The 17,714-nt window shown below is 54.9% G+C and overlaps 2 protein-coding genes across 3 annotated transcripts in view; one reads left to right on the top strand and one right to left on the bottom strand.

Annotated features, from left to right (window-relative positions):
* FER1L5 (fer-1 like family member 5) overlaps positions 1–17,714 on the bottom strand; it is a 54,648-nt gene that overhangs the window by 3,295 nt on the left and 33,639 nt on the right. The window contains exons 20-45 of the mRNA XM_039232428.1: positions 15,713–15,837; positions 14,752–14,852; positions 13,902–14,079; positions 13,668–13,823; positions 12,360–12,491; positions 10,994–11,157; positions 10,596–10,710; positions 9,342–9,444; positions 8,603–8,766; positions 8,349–8,522; positions 7,967–8,111; positions 7,767–7,844; positions 6,741–6,922; positions 6,371–6,532; positions 5,935–6,036; positions 4,763–4,909; positions 4,515–4,677; positions 4,341–4,366; positions 3,655–3,705; positions 3,457–3,558; positions 2,973–3,092; positions 2,292–2,453; positions 1,982–2,073; positions 1,434–1,604; positions 1,075–1,223; positions 727–866 (exon numbers count right to left, since the gene is read on the bottom strand). Coding sequence (XP_039088359.1) covers positions 727–866; positions 1,075–1,223; positions 1,434–1,604; positions 1,982–2,073; positions 2,292–2,453; positions 2,973–3,092; positions 3,457–3,558; positions 3,655–3,705; positions 4,341–4,366; positions 4,515–4,677; positions 4,763–4,909; positions 5,935–6,036; positions 6,371–6,532; positions 6,741–6,922; positions 7,767–7,844; positions 7,967–8,111; positions 8,349–8,522; positions 8,603–8,766; positions 9,342–9,444; positions 10,596–10,710; positions 10,994–11,157; positions 12,360–12,491; positions 13,668–13,823; positions 13,902–14,079; positions 14,752–14,852; positions 15,713–15,837 — 3,404 coding nt within the window. The remainder of the gene's footprint in view (positions 1–726; positions 867–1,074; positions 1,224–1,433; positions 1,605–1,981; positions 2,074–2,291; positions 2,454–2,972; positions 3,093–3,456; positions 3,559–3,654; positions 3,706–4,340; positions 4,367–4,514; positions 4,678–4,762; positions 4,910–5,934; positions 6,037–6,370; positions 6,533–6,740; positions 6,923–7,766; positions 7,845–7,966; positions 8,112–8,348; positions 8,523–8,602; positions 8,767–9,341; positions 9,445–10,595; positions 10,711–10,993; positions 11,158–12,359; positions 12,492–13,667; positions 13,824–13,901; positions 14,080–14,751; positions 14,853–15,712; positions 15,838–17,714) is intronic.
* LMAN2L (lectin, mannose binding 2 like) overlaps positions 1–17,714 on the top strand; it is an 81,594-nt gene that overhangs the window by 33,413 nt on the left and 30,467 nt on the right. The gene's annotated exons all lie outside the window — the stretch shown is intronic.

Raw genomic sequence — 17,714 nt, 5'->3', positions numbered from 1 at the left:
AAATGAAGCTCTCCACCAAGCACAGAGGGATGTCTTAAGGAGGGAGGCGTGAAAATGGTGAGAAAAAGGAAGAGAAAAAACTACAAGAATAGAACTACCAACACTGGAAGGTAGATAAATATATTCTTTCAAACTGACCTCATTTTACTCTTTTGAAGTTGACCCCATTTAAGAAAACAAGTTTAATGAGAATGGTTTATAAAAAGTGCTCAGCAGAGAACTTTATGTCTGGAATGTGGTATCAGCTTGAGAAATTTGGAGAATGAGATGAGCTGGCCTGGTGGCTGGAGGGTAGATGATAATTAGGGTGCCTGTGGGGATTTTTATTCCTTCTGTTTGGGGTTCCTTGCCATGGAGAAAACACAGCCTGCAATTAACAGGCAAACCAGGGTTGTAATGTCTGCACATCTGACCCCAGGCGCTACCTTCCCACCCTCCCTCAGGAGAGACTAAGGCAGTGTTGGCGTTGTCTGGTAAGGGTGCGGCTTAGCGCTTCCACCAACGGATGTATGGGCTAGGTTTCTTGTAGACGAACTCTTCCTGCTCTGAATTTCTTCATTCTGAGGGACGTCATTGGAACTTCTCACTTCTAACATGTGCAGAACACGCTTGTCTTCTGTGCACATGCATCTGTGAATGCTTGGCTTCCCCTTCCCTTCTCGTCATGGGCTATGTCCTGGATGGATGGGCTCCCTGGTCTTCCGATCCAGCCCTCCAGTCTCATACCTGGTCGATGCCTGGCTGGCTGTCGCTGTATAGTGTGCGGGTCTCCACATGCTCAGGGACCAGCCCTTGGGTGTGCAGGAGGTATAGTGCAAGGCGTTCTTTCTTAGGTCCCAAATAACGAACAGTAGGGGGCTTGGGCTCTAAATGGAAGGAGGCAGAAGGGGCAGGGATCACAAGGTTGTTAGCCTTCCTGTCTCCCAGGCAGGTGCTCCCCCCCCCCCACTTCTCTATCCCCCGCCTGGACAGTGGCCATGGTTGTCCTCTACAAGAGGAAAGGGCAAAATAGGGCAGGTGCCCTCTGGTTTTAGAGGCCTGTATCTGTGCCTTCCAGCAGCATGCTGTGCTCACCAAAGCTTTGCAGTCTGAATTTTTTCCCATTGTAAAACACAGAGTCCTCCTCAGGACTGAACAGAGGTGGAGGCAGCCCCTTCTGTTTGGCATGGCGTTCCAAGAGGAAGCTTGGGTGCATTTGATCCCGCCACCTAAAGGGCCCTGACCTGTGAGGTTAAGGGAGAGGAGCAAGTGGGGAGGTGTGGGGCCTGGAGAACATTCTGCTTTGAACTGCAGGATAAGCAGAGGTGGGGCACGGATGGAGCCAGGTTTAGGCCCTGGTTCCCCAGCCCGAGATGCAAGCCTCTCTAAAGGGAGCTGGGGGCTCCCTCTTCCACCCCTCCCCTATTCTCTTGCCCAGCCTGAGGTGTACTCACTGGCAGTAGGATTTGGAGAGCCCACAACGGGCTCCAAAGCCAGACAGGAGTCGGTTTTCAAGGTCAATGACTGTGGTTCCAATCTTATCATCAGGTGAAAACAGGTCAAAGTCATATAGCTCGATCTCCAGGTCTTTCTCCAGGGGTATGATACAGTTCAGTTCAAACATCCTAGGGGTGAGGGTGTTGGAGATTACAGACTGTGCACCTTGTTATCCACAGGCCTCCCTGTCCAGCTCTTGGGCCCTTGTTTGGTCATGGTGAATATGGAGAGCAGAGCCTGGGGTGGCTGTCACCTGCCACTAACTATCCCCTACTTATGGATTGAAATAACTTTTGGTAGGCCTAGGTTGTGGGACACTGAACTCCTTTCCCAGGCAAAGCATTTGAGAGGGAGGGCAGAACTGACCACCCTTCCATCTGTTGAGCACCGAGAGTGTGTGAGACCCCATGCTAGGAACTCAGAGGGTAGAAAGAAATGCAAGAGTTGTTCGCCTTCTGGAGCTTACTCCTGGAGAAGTGGGATTGTGTGGGTCAGGGCAGCTCACATGCCAAAGATGGGATCCAGAGTGTTGGGCTGGTACTTGTGCCGGTTGCCAATCTTTGTCTGTCCCAGTTTCAGGATCACATAAGGGTCACACTGGGGTTCAGTCATAGTGAGGGAAATGTGACAGGAAATGGAGAGTCAGCCCAGGTTGGTCAGGGCAGGTGGGAGTGGGGCAGAAGTGAGCCCCTAGCACCAGGGAGGTGGCGGTCTAGGTATCCGCAGCCCGAGGGAACTCCAGGACCCTGTGGGAGGCACCTGGGCTGGGTGGGCCTGGGGACCATAAACACCATGGGCTTGGGGCTGCTCATTACCAGGCCATTGGAATCTTGGGGCTGCAGGTTGATCGCTCGGACTATGTACACCCGCACCAAGCACTCCTGAGGGAAGTCCTCTTTCTCACGCCAAACTGTGAACTGGCGAGGGGGTTTGGGGCCTTCGGGATCCTCAGGAAAGGGATAGACGCGGAAAAGGCCCTGTGTGTGTGTTGGGGAGGGAAGATGTTGGCAGTGCGGGCCGCGCTCTGTTAAGCCCTCCAGGAGGTGCCCCTGGCCTGAGCTCTGGAGAGAGTGGGCTATGTTGAGGTTGGCAGGGATGGAAGCCGTGAGGACGGGAGAGGCGGCTGCAGCAGGGACTCCACAGGGACAACTCTGCTTAGGAAGGGTGTTGGGCACAGAACTCTAGTCGTTCGGTGAGTTTCCAGTTTCTGCTGATGCAGACTCCCATTCCATCCCCATCCATCCCTTCAGGTTGCAACTTATTCTCTAAGGCTCACGGGCAGCTGGTGTGAGGAGGCCCTTGCCTGTCCTATGTAAGGGGAGGTCACTCTGAATCCCAGCATAGGCCACCCTCTGTTCCCCTACTCCCTAAACTGTTTTAAGCCCTTCCTGCCCCATCCTCTCACAGAGCATAGAGAGCCAGGGCTTTTATTAGAGTCTTCTGGTGACTGAAGGGGCACGGGAGACAGGGGCAGCTCAGCTGGGGTGGACTCGTACCTTGAACTCCCCTACCACAGGGCTGTCCAACTTGGGCTCTTCCTGGTAGAGGTTAAAGGTCTGGCAGAAGTCCTGTAGGCCTTCGAAGGCAGGCACAGCCTCCAGCTCACAGTCATACACCTGCAGGAGGGTGTGTGGACCCAGGCTGGTGCGGACAGTGGGCTCAGCCAGAGGGGGACCATTCCAGCCGTCAGGGGGCTGAGGGGCCACCAGTTCCTAGGTCTTGCTTCAAAGCATCTGCCTGTTCAGTGGCCCCAGGGTCAGTACCGCCTGCTGCAGATGGGGCAGTCCTGGTTCCCAAAAAGGCATGGCTGGTGGAGGTGTGGCCTGGATTCTTGGGGAGACAAGGAGGAAACTACATCCTCTCCTCCCCGCCCCCATCCCCGCTGGTAGTTCCTAGAGGAACCAGGGCAAGGTTTGCCAGTCTCTGCCAGCAGATTTTATTCTGAGTCTCAGCAATCTCCCCTCCTAGAGGCCTCCAAACCTTCAGGGTGTGGTAGTCTTTGTGCTTGTACTGCAGGGATTTGGCATCTCCTGTGGCCCAGAACAACTTGCTCCACCAGTCCACTTCATGCTCATATTCGTCCTGGAGGGAAGGTCATTCTGGCCCTCAGGGAGAAGGCACCGTGGCCTTCCTCTGCCCAGGGTCATTCCTTGTTCCCTGGGGCTGAGCCTACGTCACCTCAGCTTTGCTGGAATTGAACCAGAACTTTTCATAGAGGTAGTCTAGGACCTGAGAAAGGAGAGCGGGTGAGGTGCGGTGTCCCCTGCCCGGCCCACTCACCATCCCTGACTTTGAGGAGAAAGGGAGTGGAGGGCAGGGCTTTCTTTCCTGGCTCCCTTGCTCCTCAGGGAGTCCATTCAGTTATGAGATCATCAGACATGGGATCAGGAACTAGAAGGAGGGTAAGCTTAGTTCTTATCCTCATTGCCCACAGCTTCAGATGGAACTCTGGAAGGGCCCAGAAATGCACAACCTGAAGCTTCACCCCAGGCCTACTAAGTCAGAATCTGCTTTTGCTCCAAATCTCCCCAAGATGCCTGTGTTCAAGTTTGACAAATGAGCTCTTGAGGGGTAGTTTTGAATCTTGAAAACACTGGAATCATCAGACAGTGATTGGGGCTTGAAAAAAATGCTGATACCTGGGGTCCTTCCCCCCAGCTATCCTGTGGCCTGGCTATAGGATTTCCTTAAACTCAAACCGTTCTAACGTGCCGTCCACATTGGGAATCACAGCTTTAGAGTTCTCGTGTATGCTGGGAGCACACACCTCAGAACTCGGTTTAATCTCCACCCCTCTTCGGGGACAAGGGCTGCTCCCTGTGAATGGGGCAGGAGAAGGGGGGGACCTCAAGCTCTTTACTCACCTTCTGGTACTTGTTCATAGACAGCACTGAGGAGAAAAAGCAATCGTGAATCTCAGGAGCAGCGAGAAGGGTGAGGAGGAGGGACGCCAGCCCCGCAGGGCCGCCAGGGCTGCCCCCACTCCCAGTGCCAGGTTAGAGGTGAGGCTGGAGAAGGGCAAGGAGAAAGGGCCATACTTGGAAGCTGTGGAGGCACATAGTCCTCAGCCCAGGGGTCGCAGAAGTAGGGTTGTAGGGAGTTGATGTTGGCCTGACCCACCACAGTTTGCTGGCCGAAGTCCTGACTGTCCACCACCTTCAATGTGAGGGGTGGCGCGTAGACCTCCTCCATAGGCATAACCTGCAGCCCCAAGGAGAGGCCCAGGTGTGAGGCCTCCCAGGGGAGAGGGCTGCCCCAGGCCCTGCTTTGCCTGAGGCTGCCTTACCACTATGAGGAAGAGGACTGACTGGGCGAAGTTGGGATTGGTCTGGAAGTCCTTGATGGGCTCTGTCTGCAGGGACTCTTGCCAGCATTCTACCAGGAGCTGGGGGGAACGCACCTGCTTCATGTTCCGAAGGCCCCAGACCAGGATCTGCCAGAACAGAGGAGGGGTGGGGCAGAGGACAGACAGGGCCTCTGTATTGGGGTCCTGGTCAGAGAAAGGGGGCTGTCCTGGGAGTGATGGTGCGTCAGGGAACATCCAAGGCCTGGAAATGAGCTGGACAAAGTCAGAGTCTGAAGGTTACCCAGGTCTCCTGCCCTGTGAGGGATCAGAGCTTGTCCTCAAGGCCTCCATGAGGGAGTGCCCTCTGGCTACCTGATATCCTTCACTGACTTCCAGGGCCCCTTAGGTATTGTCCTTCCTCCCCTGCTGCTTTGGCCTCCAGTTACTTCTCTGGAGTGAGTTCCTACGGCTGGCTGCTTCGAAGGCCCAGAATAGCAGAGAGTGCCCAGATTTCTCAGGTGTCCCTTTTGCTATCTAGCTCATTGGTGACTCAGATCCCATAGAACTCCATGGTCATTCAGCGCTCTCAAGCGGCAGACACTGGGCACCCCAGGAAACATCTCCACGCTCTTATTCATGAAACCCTCTTCAGGGGACCAGAGTGGGGTTACCTGATCTTGGAGGGGATCTCCAGGGCCAGGAGAACCTGACCATCTTTTGGTCTTTGCCAGATTTGTGGCTGGGCACAAAGGTTCTGAAGTGGGGACCTCCAGGCTACTGTCATTTGGAGTCAGGCAGGGCTGGGCCCAGATTCTGGCTCTGCCACTTACTCCTGTGTCACGGTGCATGGGCTCTCTGGTGTCAGAGCCTCAGTTTTGTCTGAAATGTGGTCCCTACTACAGGGGGCAGTGAGGGGCTTGGATGCGGTAAGGAATGGCAAAGCCCTTTGTCTATGACCTGCCACAGAGATCGTCATTAAAACAACCTATTCTATCAGAGCTTCTGCTCTTCATTCCTCCCTTCTCCCTCCATCTCTCAGAGAGTCTCTTTTTGGGGTCCACACTTTGGATCAGATAGTCAGAGGGCCCAAGGAGAGCGAGCAGAGAGATCTCCATGGTGCTCGACTGCTCTGGGGGGGTGCTTGCTCTCCCCCCCGTCCCCCCCATCATCACCTCAATAGCCATTTTCTTTAGTGTGGGCTGGATGCTCTTGGGGAGTGTGTAGACCCCATTCTTCCAGGGAACACTTATGATTGCCGGCCTCTCTTTGAGACTCTGAAGGGGTGAGGTGGGAGAGCAGAGAGCATGAGACCCTAGTGGGCTTGTCCTGCTTCCCACCCCCAAATCGAGTCCCTAGCAGGGCTCAAGTGAGGCGGCTCCAGAGCCCCACAGGCAGCAGCGGGAAGGGGGTTAGGGAGACATCACCAGCTGGCATCACCAAGCCCAGTGTTCTGGCTCCTCAGGCCCCAGGCCTTTCCTGGGGGGTGGAGTTGGGGACCACTGGTAGTGGGAACTGGGGGCAGGGAAGTGGGGCGGGTGGACAGTGAGCACCGACATCTCCCCCCCCCGCCCCCCCAACCGCCACCAGCCAGGCCCTCCTCCTTAGTACCTCAGTCTCCAGGATCAGCTCACAGGACGCCAGGATCTCCCCCTCTTCCTCCCCTAGCAATTTTATAAGGGGGTGCCACCTCAGGGGAGGCAGGATCCGTTTTTGGGCATCCAGCCAGACCACTGGAGACCACATGCTCCGGCCCCACAAGCTCTCCTTTCCCTGCAGGGAAGGGGAAGTTCACCGAACACTGAGGCCATGCTGGCAGGGTTCTGGCTCTCCTCCCCTGGGATTCGGACAACTCTAGGTTCAGGGCTAACATTTATGTTGACATGCTGCTCTCTGTGAATCACGCCCCACTGGAGCCCTTTCTGTATATTCTCCTCTAACAGAAAAACTCAGCAACTCTGCCCAGTCCAGCCCACCTTACCTGGGAGTCCTGCTGCCACAGTTCCAACACCACAAGTGGTGGGCTCGCTTCAGTGTCCTTGGGGTTCTCATACAGAAGGAGGTGCTGGAAAATGAGCGTCTGGGCCCATGTGGGGGCTGCAGAGCTCCTCAGAGTATGGGTGCACTGGCTATGGTTCAAGAAGACCAACCGAATGAAGGGCCCTGGGGCGTAGAAGGAGAGGAGGGGGTCTGGCCATTGAGCTTGTCAAGCCAGGTGCTCCTCTATGGCAGCTGCTACCACTGGACCAGACCCAGGGAGGCCTAGGCTGGGCAGCCACAGCCACTGCCAGCTGCCCAGAAGGCCACCTCAGTGCAAGCTACAGAGCAAATGGCCATGTAACCAGAGGCCAAGGACCATTTGGTTCCACACACACCTATTTTACACCACCTGGTTGAGGCCTGAGTGTCACGGAGATGGAAGGCCCTGTGGCTCCTCTGGAGTTCTGGGGACCAGCTACATGTGGCTGCCCTTCCACAGCATCAGTAGTGGCTGTGGCATCAGGGGACATCACGTGGCCCTCTCAGTGTGGGCACTGACGCCCAATGGACACAGCTCCTGGCAGACACCCACTGCCCTGGCTCTGGCCCTCAGCCAGCAACCTGGCTCCTTATAAACAGTGCTACCAGTAGGACAGGGCAGGAGCACACGACTCTCCTGAAAGCTTCACTGGGTCCTCCTCACAGAACCAAGGACAGGCTCATACACAGGGCTGGAAATGCCTCACCTCCTCCCCACACCCCCCATCTTCTGACACGAGGGACATGGTCCCCAAGTATGTCACTTTCTCCCCCTTCTTGAAACCACAGTACTGGGGACACATCTCAAGAAGAGCCCCACCTTATACTCCTTGTTTTTATATCTTTCTCCCAAGCTAGGGCCCTGAGTTGCTGGGGAGAGGGGTCTGAATGTTTCTCACCCCCTTCCTTGTCAAATTCTTTATGCTGCTAGGCAGCCACATTGTGGTGTCCCTGGGGGCTTGAGGAGAAACAGGTGCCTGTTGCCTACCCTGGAATGTCTGGATCTGGTTGGACATTAGGTTCCGGGCCTGGTAGATGTAGCAGAAAAGCTGGTAGTAATGGGGCTCTGGGTAAGAGAGGAGCCATGTCTATCACCTGCCCCCAGGATCCCCACCTCGGCCCTTCCCCACTCCCTGCCCTCAGATGCAAGGCCTCTGGGGCCACCCAAGCTGAGTCTCAAATGCTCACTGTTGAAGATGCAGTAGATGAAGGGTAGGTCAAGTGGATGGGTGTCCTGTGGGGCAGTCCTCCAGAAGCTCATGAATGATTTGTTTGGACCCTGTGACAGCATCCTGCTCTCTTCCTTGTTAGCCTGCTCTTTCAGATCCATAAACTGTAACCCAGGACATTCTCCCTGAGGCTCTTGGATGTTTTTCTTGTCTCCTCTAGTGCAGGCCCAGGTCACCCTTCTCCCTTTATCCAAGGGTGTGGATCTGAGGTGCACACTCCCCTGCCCCCCAGCCATCAGTGCCCCAACCTGGGGCATCTCCAGCTGTCTGCCATACCCAGCCTGGGCCCTGGCTCTGAGAGGTAGCATTGCAAGGAGTCACCTAGCCCACTGAAGCTTTACCAAGGATCCCTCCAGAAGGAAAATGGGTGCAATGCCCTTGTCCTTGTTTGGGATCAGCCTGCGGTGCCAGCGGCGGCGGCGGAACCGGCTCTGAGGCTGAGGGGTCAGGTGGAACTTGGAGCCAAAGGTGCCGTATTCCCAGCCCCCCTCCTCCTCGGCTGGGCTGGGGTGGTGCTGCAGGGAGGGGAGCAGAATGTCACCACCCCCCCGCCATGGCACAGGGTGGGGGTACCCTGCCCAGGTGGCCCCCTCACCAGCTGCAGGAAGGACAGGGTCTCCTGTTCCAGGCCCAGCTTCCCGTGGTTCCGGCAGCGCAAACGCACCCAGCGCCGGCGGCGGCATGTGTAGTAGGTCTTCTCCACCGAGTTCCAGAGCTGGGGCAGGCCTGAGGGCTCGATCCCCACTCCGTACTCCCAGCCTGCAGAGGCAGGGCCATGGCCTGTGGGTGCCCAGGTGCCCACGGGCTGGGAGGCGTGGACAGGCCTGAGAGATGGGCCCCAGAAAGCAAGCTAAAGGGGAAGGAAATGCTTTCCCTCATGGTCTCTCAGGGCCCTGAGGTATGGAAAGGATGGGGTGGTCACCAGGGTGGGTTGGGCCCAACTGCCCATCTTACAAATGAGGAAGCTGGGGCTCAGAGATGTCCTGTGATCCACACAAGGCCACAAAGCCCATATGTAGCACAGTCAGCATCTTGAGCTCAGGTCTTCGGACTTCCAGCCCATCACTCTTTCCCTGGAACTACCTCAGGTGAACCCAGGCTCCATGAGCATTTCTCCTTTCTAGTAAGTGCTCAGGAGGCACTTACAACCTGCCCTGTTTCAAAACTGGGGCCCATGTCTATAGAAAGAGTGGCGGCCCCACTCTCCCGAGGCTGGGGGACCCCCAGAAATTCAGGCCCATCCCACCTGAGAACTTGATTGCTGTGAGGTGGAAAGTGTCAGTCCCTGGCAGCTCCAGGGCCTCCTTCCCTCAGCCTGTGACCAGAGGACTGACCCTCATTGTCCACTGCATGGTTCAGCTCCACATCCCAGTTCTCCTTAAAGTGCCAGCCTTGGGGACACTTCATATTCTCCCGGGCCTCCACGGGCTCTCCGTTCTGAGGGTAGACAGACAAGGTGGGCCGGGGGCATCTGAGCTAGGAGGCCACCTTCACTCACTCTGCCTACACGTTTGCTCACTATGGTGGCCATAGTGGTCTCTCTCTGCTCTGCTTGGAGCAGATAGTGCTTGCTACTTCTGATGCCACCTGCATATCCACTCAATATGCTTTTACTGACTTGCCTTTTCAATCAGTAAATGTATTTTTATTTATTATTATTATTTTAAATGTTTATTTATTTTGAGAGAGAGAGAGAGAGCACGCAAGCGTGAGCAGAGGAGAGGCAGAGAGAGTGGGAGACAGAATCCCAAGCAGACTCCATGCTGTCAGCTCAGAGCCCAATGTGAGGCTTGATTCCTTAAACGAAGAGATCATGACCTAAGCTGATCAAGAGTCAGATGCTTAAGTGACTGAGCCACCCTGGCGCCCCCAAACAGTAAATGTATTTTTAAAAGGAAACTTTATATAGCCACTATCAATTATGGAAGCCACTCTCTGACTTTATGGAAAATCAGTACCATAGATAGGAAATACTGATACTAATGACTATGAAAGGGAAATAGTGTGACTGATCTCAGCTAGTTGCTGTTGTGTGCCCTGTCTCTGTCCCTGTTGAGGAGGGGAGGGTAGTGTGCATGAGAACATGGGTTCGACCTGTGCTGTCTGACCCAGCAGCCACCAACCTCCTAGGGCCCCTTAAGTGCAAATTAATTAAAATGAAAGAAAATCCAAAGTTCAGTTCTTCACTCTCACAAGTACCACATTTCAGGTACTCGATAGCCAATTCAATAGGTGGACCGTGCAGACATAGAACATTTCCATCATCATAGAAAGTTCTGTTGGACAGTATGGGCTTAGACCAGCCCCACACAGATTTTCTCCTGCTGGGTAAGCACTACCTTTGAAAGAGGCCTAGGAAGGAAACACTGCCCTGCTACATTGTTCCTTGCTGTCTTATGGAAGTTACCTCTACCTGTCATCTTGGGATAGAAAGCCCATCAGTGTGCACCCAAGGTCCCAAAGGGTTACTCGATGGTAACCCTTAGTCCAGTGCTCTTTCCACTTGGACAACACAGCTTCCGAGGTGCCCACCTGGTTGCACTGCTTATCCCCCCACATCCCTGGAGGCAGCTTCAGCCCGTACTCACCACGTCTGTGTTGGGGATGGCTGCTGGCGCCCAGGCCCCTGTGGTGTCGCGACACTGGTTCTCATACACTTCCTCCAGCACTTGGCTCTTGTTGATGTGTATGTCCAGGAGGAGTCTGGGGGCAGCGAAATCCCAAGTTCCCAGCACATCTCCCTTAACTTTCAGGCCCTGGGGTTGTCCTCTGTGGGCCCAGTGTTCCCCTACCCAGTGGCCCCACCTGCTCTGGGCAAGGCTGGGCAGCGGGGCTTGGCATCCAGGGGAGGGGTGGTGGGCACTCCAGGCCCCGGGGGCAGGCTATGGTGGCTGTGTGCCTAGCTCTCTGGGCTGCTGCTGACTGGCTCTCACCCCAGGGCTGCATTCCAGGGGCACAGAGGCTCTAGCCTGTGTGCTAGCCTTACCTCCTCTGAGGCTCCACTGTCCACTGCCCCTGCCAGTGCCATCCCTGGGGTGCCTTGAAATCCTCCTTGGGGAGGGCCTTGTGCCCCATGACGTCTGAGAAGTTGGGGCAGTGGTACAGCCCCTGCTGTCCCCACTGGTCTTTATACTTGGCCTGGTTCTCGTACTGGGGGGAGGGCGACTGTCAGTGCTTTGTACTGCCAGCTCACGGTGGGACACTGGGTCCCTCCTTGGGCCCCCTACTCAGCTCCAGGCACCTCCAGAGCTTATCACAGCCATCACTTTCCCCCAACGGCACTCATTTAGCACAGGCAGATTGTTCATCAAGCTCTCCCCTTGGGCCAGGCCCATGCCTAGGGTTTTACATGAACTGTCGCCTGTAATTCTCACAGTCCCATTTCACAGGTGGGGAGACTGAGGCTCAGAGGTCAACTCTATCCCCGGGTGCTCAGCCACTGAAGGGTAGAGCAGGGTGGGTGCCTGTATTAGGGCCTGGTGGCACCTGCAGTGTGGTCCCTTAGTCCTGTTGCTGCTGAGCCGGGGAACCCAGTGCTGCTCCACCACTTGTCACATCTTTGCAACCTCTGAGCCTTTTCCCCCACATCCTCCTGGCTGGGCACACAGCCCCTGCTGCCTGCAACTCCTCCTAAATCCCCACTCATCTCGGGGTCACCAAGCCCTGAGTAGGGGCTGGTTATGCATGTTAGGGTATATCTGTTCACAGTGTGCAACTTAAACCACAAAAGTATGTTTTTAACTTGGTAAATTAAAAAGCCAAAAACTCTTCAACTCCATTCCTGCTGCTCTCAGAGCCTTCTCCTGAGCCATGTCCTCCCTCAGGGAGCAAGGGTTGTCCTTCCCTCTTCTGATTCTAGAGCTGTCTCTGACCGGCTGGCTGCTCATGCCCCCGCCGCCACCCCCCATCCCCCCGGGTCTATGGTTCTCTGGGACCATTTCCTGCTCCTCTGAATGTTCCAGATCCCACCCTCCCCAGAGCCACCAGACTGACCTGGAGGACCCAGCTGGAGTCTGGAGGGGTCCTAGGCTGCCATGTGGGTGAGAGAGGAGACCCTGCCGGTTGGAGGCTTGCTCACTTTGCAGGTCTACTCCTCACAAACCTCCATCAGAGAGAGAGTGGCTGGCCCTAAGGTACCACTCGGCTGCTCCTCTTGTCATCACACGCCTATGGCTTGTCAACAAGGGACCCCAAGCTGGCGGCATCTGAGGCTGCTTTGAGCTCTGCCACCGCTCTTTATGACAGCCCATTTCATAAACCTAAGTTTCTGCTGGTAACAGTTTTCTCCACTTTTGGTGCTGGGCTATTTGCGGCTGGACCTCCCCCTTCCGTCCTACCCGGGCGTTGCTCACCGTCTCCGCGTACACGACAACTTCGCCCTGGCGGAGCAGCTGCAGATCCTTGCTGTCTGTGACGTTGCCGAGCCACATGCAGACCCGGAGGTGTGCCGGCAGCGTGTCCTTCTGTCCTTCACCCTCTGGGTACTGAATCGGAGGCAGGTCAGCCCCACAGGGGTACATGGCCCCCGGGGGCGGGGGCCTGGGTGAGGGACACCTGCTCCTTCACCCTGAGCCCCGGGAGCAGGGGCCTTCCACTGAGCAGGGTGCTGGGGCTAAAAGTGAATGATGCAGGGTTCCTGCCTTCCATGGGGAGAGGACATGCAAATGATTATACCTGTGACCCCATGATAACAGAGAGGCTGGTGGGGGTGTGGGGGAGAGGGGCAGTGCCACCTAGGGAGCCTGAGAAGGCTCCAAAGAGGAGTGGTGATGGTGGCGAAATGGACATATGCTCTGATCCTCACACATTACCATTGTGGGGTGGAGGCATCATTTTCACTAGGCCCATTTAACAGAGGAGCAGATTGAGACCTGGACATGGTCAAGGGTTGGTCTGGGGTCACACAAGCCAGTGAGTGGTAGAGCCAGGAGTCAAGTCTCAGTGGTTCTTGCAGGATGAGGGACTCAGATGGGCATGCGAGGGCCCTTCTACAACAGTGAAAAGGGCCTAGAACAGGCAGGTTTGGAGGCAGGGAAGCCGAGAGTAGCCGGACTATTGAGAGTATGTGGCCCTAAGAAGGTTACAGCAGTGAGAAGGGGCTGGGGCCTGGCCAGGGAGATTGAGCCTTCTCCAGAAGGCAATAGGGAACCAAGGACATCAAGAGCAAGGGAGAGATCCCCACCTGCTTCCAGGGGGTGGGGTGGGGTGGGGAAGGCTGGAAGCAGCGGCTGTCATCAGGGCAGGGGTGCTGCTCAGCCAGCCTTATGTATGGCCTGCATTTGATATGATGGACTGGTGCCCAATCCATATAAACGTTAAATATTTTGGAAAGCACCCAGTCCTGGTGTAGGGGAAAGATGGCAAGGGACTGGACCAAGTGTACTATAAGAATGAGGGAAGAGATGAATTTGAGGAACATTTATGAGGGATGTGAACTTGGCATTAACCACATGATGGTGGTCACTGTCCTCTGCCTTCCTATGGAGACTCTTTAAACCGCATTTTACTTGGTTGAGGGCTCAGGAGAGACGAAGTGGGCATGCCCTCAGGGAGATTCACAGGGGCTACTTCAAGAGTTCAGAGCTTCTCTTTTGGGGTGTTTCTGGGCCCTTTCCTCCCCCCGAGGAGCAGGGTGGCCTGAGGACTCCCAGCTTCCTCACCTGCAGGAGGAGGTTCTGTATCTTCCCACAGAACCTGCCAGAGTGCAGAGCCCCTGTCGGGGAGAACAGGATGCTGTGGGCAGGCACCTGTGCATAGGCCACTCGCTGCTCCTTGGACATCAGCCAGATCATCACATCTGGGAGGCTCACCTGGGGCTGCGGAGATGGGAGGGTGCCAGGCCTACGTGAGTGGCTTCGAGTCCCACCTCCCCCAGCGGTGTGTCCAGCGCCTACCTCGGGGAGCACGGCATTGAGGCGGTACAGCCAGTTCTCCACGGTGGCCACCATGTTCCTGGGCTTGACTTCCTTGGCCTTTTGGGCCAGCTCCTGCAGGAGCAGGCTGCGGAGCTGCCACCTCTTCTTGTCCAGCTCCGTGGCTCTGGGCTGCTGGCTCATGCAGGGCAGAGGGTACCTGTGGCCAGGACCGGGAAAGAGGGGCCTGGGCCTCTCGTGATCTTACCTCCTCATGACCTCCTGCCCTGACTTAGGCCAATGTACCCTTCCTAGACTTGAGATCCTGTCCCATCCCCTGATGGCCTGGCCCCCGGGCTCTTATGAGAACCGCCTCCCGCCCTCCCAGCCCCATGCTGTGTGCCAGGCTTGTGCTCAGGGAGCTCCTTATGGATGTGAGTGGGAGCCCTGAGACAAGGGCCAACCAAGCCCTGGGGGGGTGAGGGTGGGGATCCAAGTGGGGTGTGGGGCTGGGAGGAGAGGCCTTACGATGCATCTTCCAGAACAGGCAGAGCCTTGTGGAGGGCACTGTGGACAGGAGCAGCAGGGAAAAAGCTGCTTGTCAGGATGACAGGGAGAGGTCTGGGATGGTAGGAGCATCAGGTGTGTGTATAGGGACAGCCGGGACAAGGCTGGGTGGAGAGGTCAAGGTCAGTTTCTGGAGGGCCTGAACAGGGGAGGAGAGAAGCAGCATCGTCATGTGGGCTTTGAGCTGGAGAGAGACTTGAGCGGAGCCCCTTTCCTGCGGAGGTGGGGGCTGGGGTTGTTCTGTAGGGTGTGAGTCCGAGCCCCTACCCTGTGTGAACCTGACCTGGCTCAGCCCCAGCCCCAGGGCAGTGCTCTCCTCCCCTACTTGCAGTCCTCCACCAGCTCTCTCAACAGCTTCTCCCACTGGGGGAGCAATGCAGGGTCCCTCGGATTCCGTATGGACTTCAAGGTGTCCAGATTGGCTTTCTGTCCAGCAGGAGAGAACACAAAGTGAGCATGGGAGCTCACCCGGGAGGGGTTACAGGGCTGATTGGCCTGAGATGTTTTTAGTCAGGACTTGGGCGCCTTTGGGGTAACCTGAGGCCCTCCGTCCAAAGCTGTCACATGCCCTTACAAGGCTAGGATCCCCACGCACCCTCTCTATGACCCAATAGAATAAGCAGCAGGAAGGAGCCAGGATAGGGCAGGACTGTAAGGGGTACAGTCTTGACCCAGGGCTTCCCTTCTGTGGGTGCAAGAAAGTCGTATCTAAGGTGGCTCTCCTGCCTAAAATTGTTCAGTGACTTTCCTCCTTAACAGATGCATAAGCTTTTTTGTGATCTGACCCCTTCCAGCTTCTCTGGCCTTATTTCCACATCACCTCCTTGGCCCTGCCACCCCAGAACTTCATGTCACCATGGCTTTGTACATTGTTCCCTTCTCTGCACCCCCACCATGCCCCCAGCAAACTTTTCATTCTTCAAGACACTCCTCAAATGTTATCTGCTTTTCAAACACCTCTGAATATCCTCTCTTCGTCTCACCTCCTCCACTCCTAATCTCTCTACCCCCATAGCGCTGGGTACTGTAACTCCAGCCCTGGCTGTGCTCTATAGTAGCTATTTGCATGTCTGCCCTCTCAGGTAGTGGGGCTTGGCGCTGTGTTTATTAAGCTTTGAGTCTTCAGTATCTAGCACAGTGCCGGACACTTCCATCTTCACTGGTGTGGAATGTGTGAGCAACGAGAGTGACTGGCTCCCTAGGACTCCCAAATCCTTGGGGATTTGGTTCACCAAGCCTCCCATCGATGGCCCTGCCCCACCCCTGTGCCTTGTTGCACCACTCACCAGGCGGTCCCGAGTGAAGTGAAGGAGGTTGAGGCAGTGCATGCGGAAGCTGGAGTCCTCCCAGTAGGAGGTCACGGCCACCACTGGCTTGGTGTTGTACCAGGGCACATAATGGTAGATGTTCCCTGAAACACAGACATGTGGAGGGGGTGGTGAGGCGGGGGAGGTGTCTGAGGGACCGTGGGAAGTCCCCTCAGAGGATCTTCCCTGAGCTATTCCATTCCTCAAGGATGCCATCTGTTAATAATCCTAATTGGATCCCTCCTGCCAGAGGGTGGGCTGGTGGCCAGTTGAGAACATATGTACTATGATGAACATTGCTGGCCTTACCAAGCATTCATTGTGCTCAGGGTATCATGTCGCTTTTCAAAATTCCCCATTTTACACGTGGGAAAATCCAGGCATGGCCAGGTGATCATAATGCAGGTTTCTAGCTCCAAAGCCCTGTGCCCTTAACCTCAAGGTAAAGGTACATGACTTGAGAGGTAGGGTCTCCCTTCTGGGTGGGCTGCAAGGCAGAGGGGAGACCCAGGGTTTGGTTGGAGTGGGCAGACATCTAACATAAAGGGCCTGCCAGTGCAGAGGCGTGGGGTGAGGAGAGCAAGGATAGATAAAAAACAGTGATGAGTTTGACAAACTGGGTTCCCTGGCCATGTTCCTTATTGAAATGGTAGGGAGGGGGAGGGGATGCTAGATGGAACATAATTGCATTTAAAAATTTTTCTGAATTGTATTGCTGACTTGATAAAAGAAATTCACATAAGTCAAAATAAACTAAAAGCAGACAATCTGTGAGGCAAGCAAAAACAAAACTGACTTTTGCCCTCTAAGTTTCTGGAAATATTGGAGAACTTGTGTTTCTCTTTGTTTGTTCTTTTTTTATTAAAAAATTATTTTAATGTTTTATTTATTTCTGAGAGATAGCATGAGCAGGGGAGAGTCAGAGAGAGAGGGAGACACAGAATCCAAAACAGGCTCCAGGCTCTGAGCTAGCTGTCAGCACAGAGCCCAACATGGGGCTCAAACCCATAAACCGTGAGACCATGACCTGAGCCGAAGTCGGATGCTTAACCAACTGAGCCACCCAGGTGCCCTGAACTTGTGTTTCTCTTTGGCAAGTGCCAGAGCAGGGGCCTCAGTAGAGAAAGCCTGGCACTGCCCACAATGGGTAGTCTAATAGGAGACCCCATGTATTAGGGGTTGAATTGTGGCCCCTATACAGATATGTTGAAGTCCTAACCCCACTACCTCAGAATGTGACTTTATTTGGACATAGGGTCATTGCAACTGTCATTAGTTGAGATGAGGTCATCTGAAGTAGGTTGGAGCCTTAACACAGTATAGATGTTCCTATAAGAAGAGAGGGACACAGAGAGACAGCCACATGAAGACACAGGGACAGAGGAACGACACCACGTGAAGACAGAAGGCAGAGGTGGAGTGGCGCATCTACATGCCAAGGAGCACCAAAGATTGTAGGCAACAGCAGATGCTGGGAGAGAGGCTTGGACCAGATTCTCCCTCAGATCCATCAGAAGGAACCAACCCTGGGGCGCCTGGCAGGCTGAGCTGGCAGAGAGTGTGACTCTTGATCTCAGGGTTGTAGATTCAAGCCCTGCATCGGGCTCCTTGCTGACAGTGCAGAGCTTGCTTGGGATTCTCTCTCTGCCCCTCTTCCACTCATATTCTCTCTCAAAATAAGTAGATAAACTTAAAAAAATCTCAAAAAGAAATTTAAAAATAAATAAAAGAAAGAACCAGCAACTTGATTTGGGACATCTAGCCTCCAGAACAGAGAACAAGTCTCTCATTGTTCTAAGCCACCTAGTTTGTGGTGCTTTGTTAGGGCAGCCCTTACCAAATGAATCTGCCATGCAAAGCTACCATCCCAAAACCTAAACGCTCAGTCAAGAAATAATCCACCACACAGAAGACAACAGTGAGGAAACAGGCCCATCTCCAGCATGTCTCTGGGTAGAGGGGGCAGGAAGTTTTCTCAAAC

Source organism: Hyaena hyaena, unplaced genomic scaffold, assembly GCF_003009895.1.
Source record: "Hyaena hyaena isolate Hyena2069 unplaced genomic scaffold, ASM300989v1 scaffold_64, whole genome shotgun sequence".
NCBI classification, from domain to species: Eukaryota; Metazoa; Chordata; class Mammalia; order Carnivora; family Hyaenidae; genus Hyaena; species Hyaena hyaena.
This window is presented reverse-complemented; position numbering and strand designations above follow the sequence as displayed.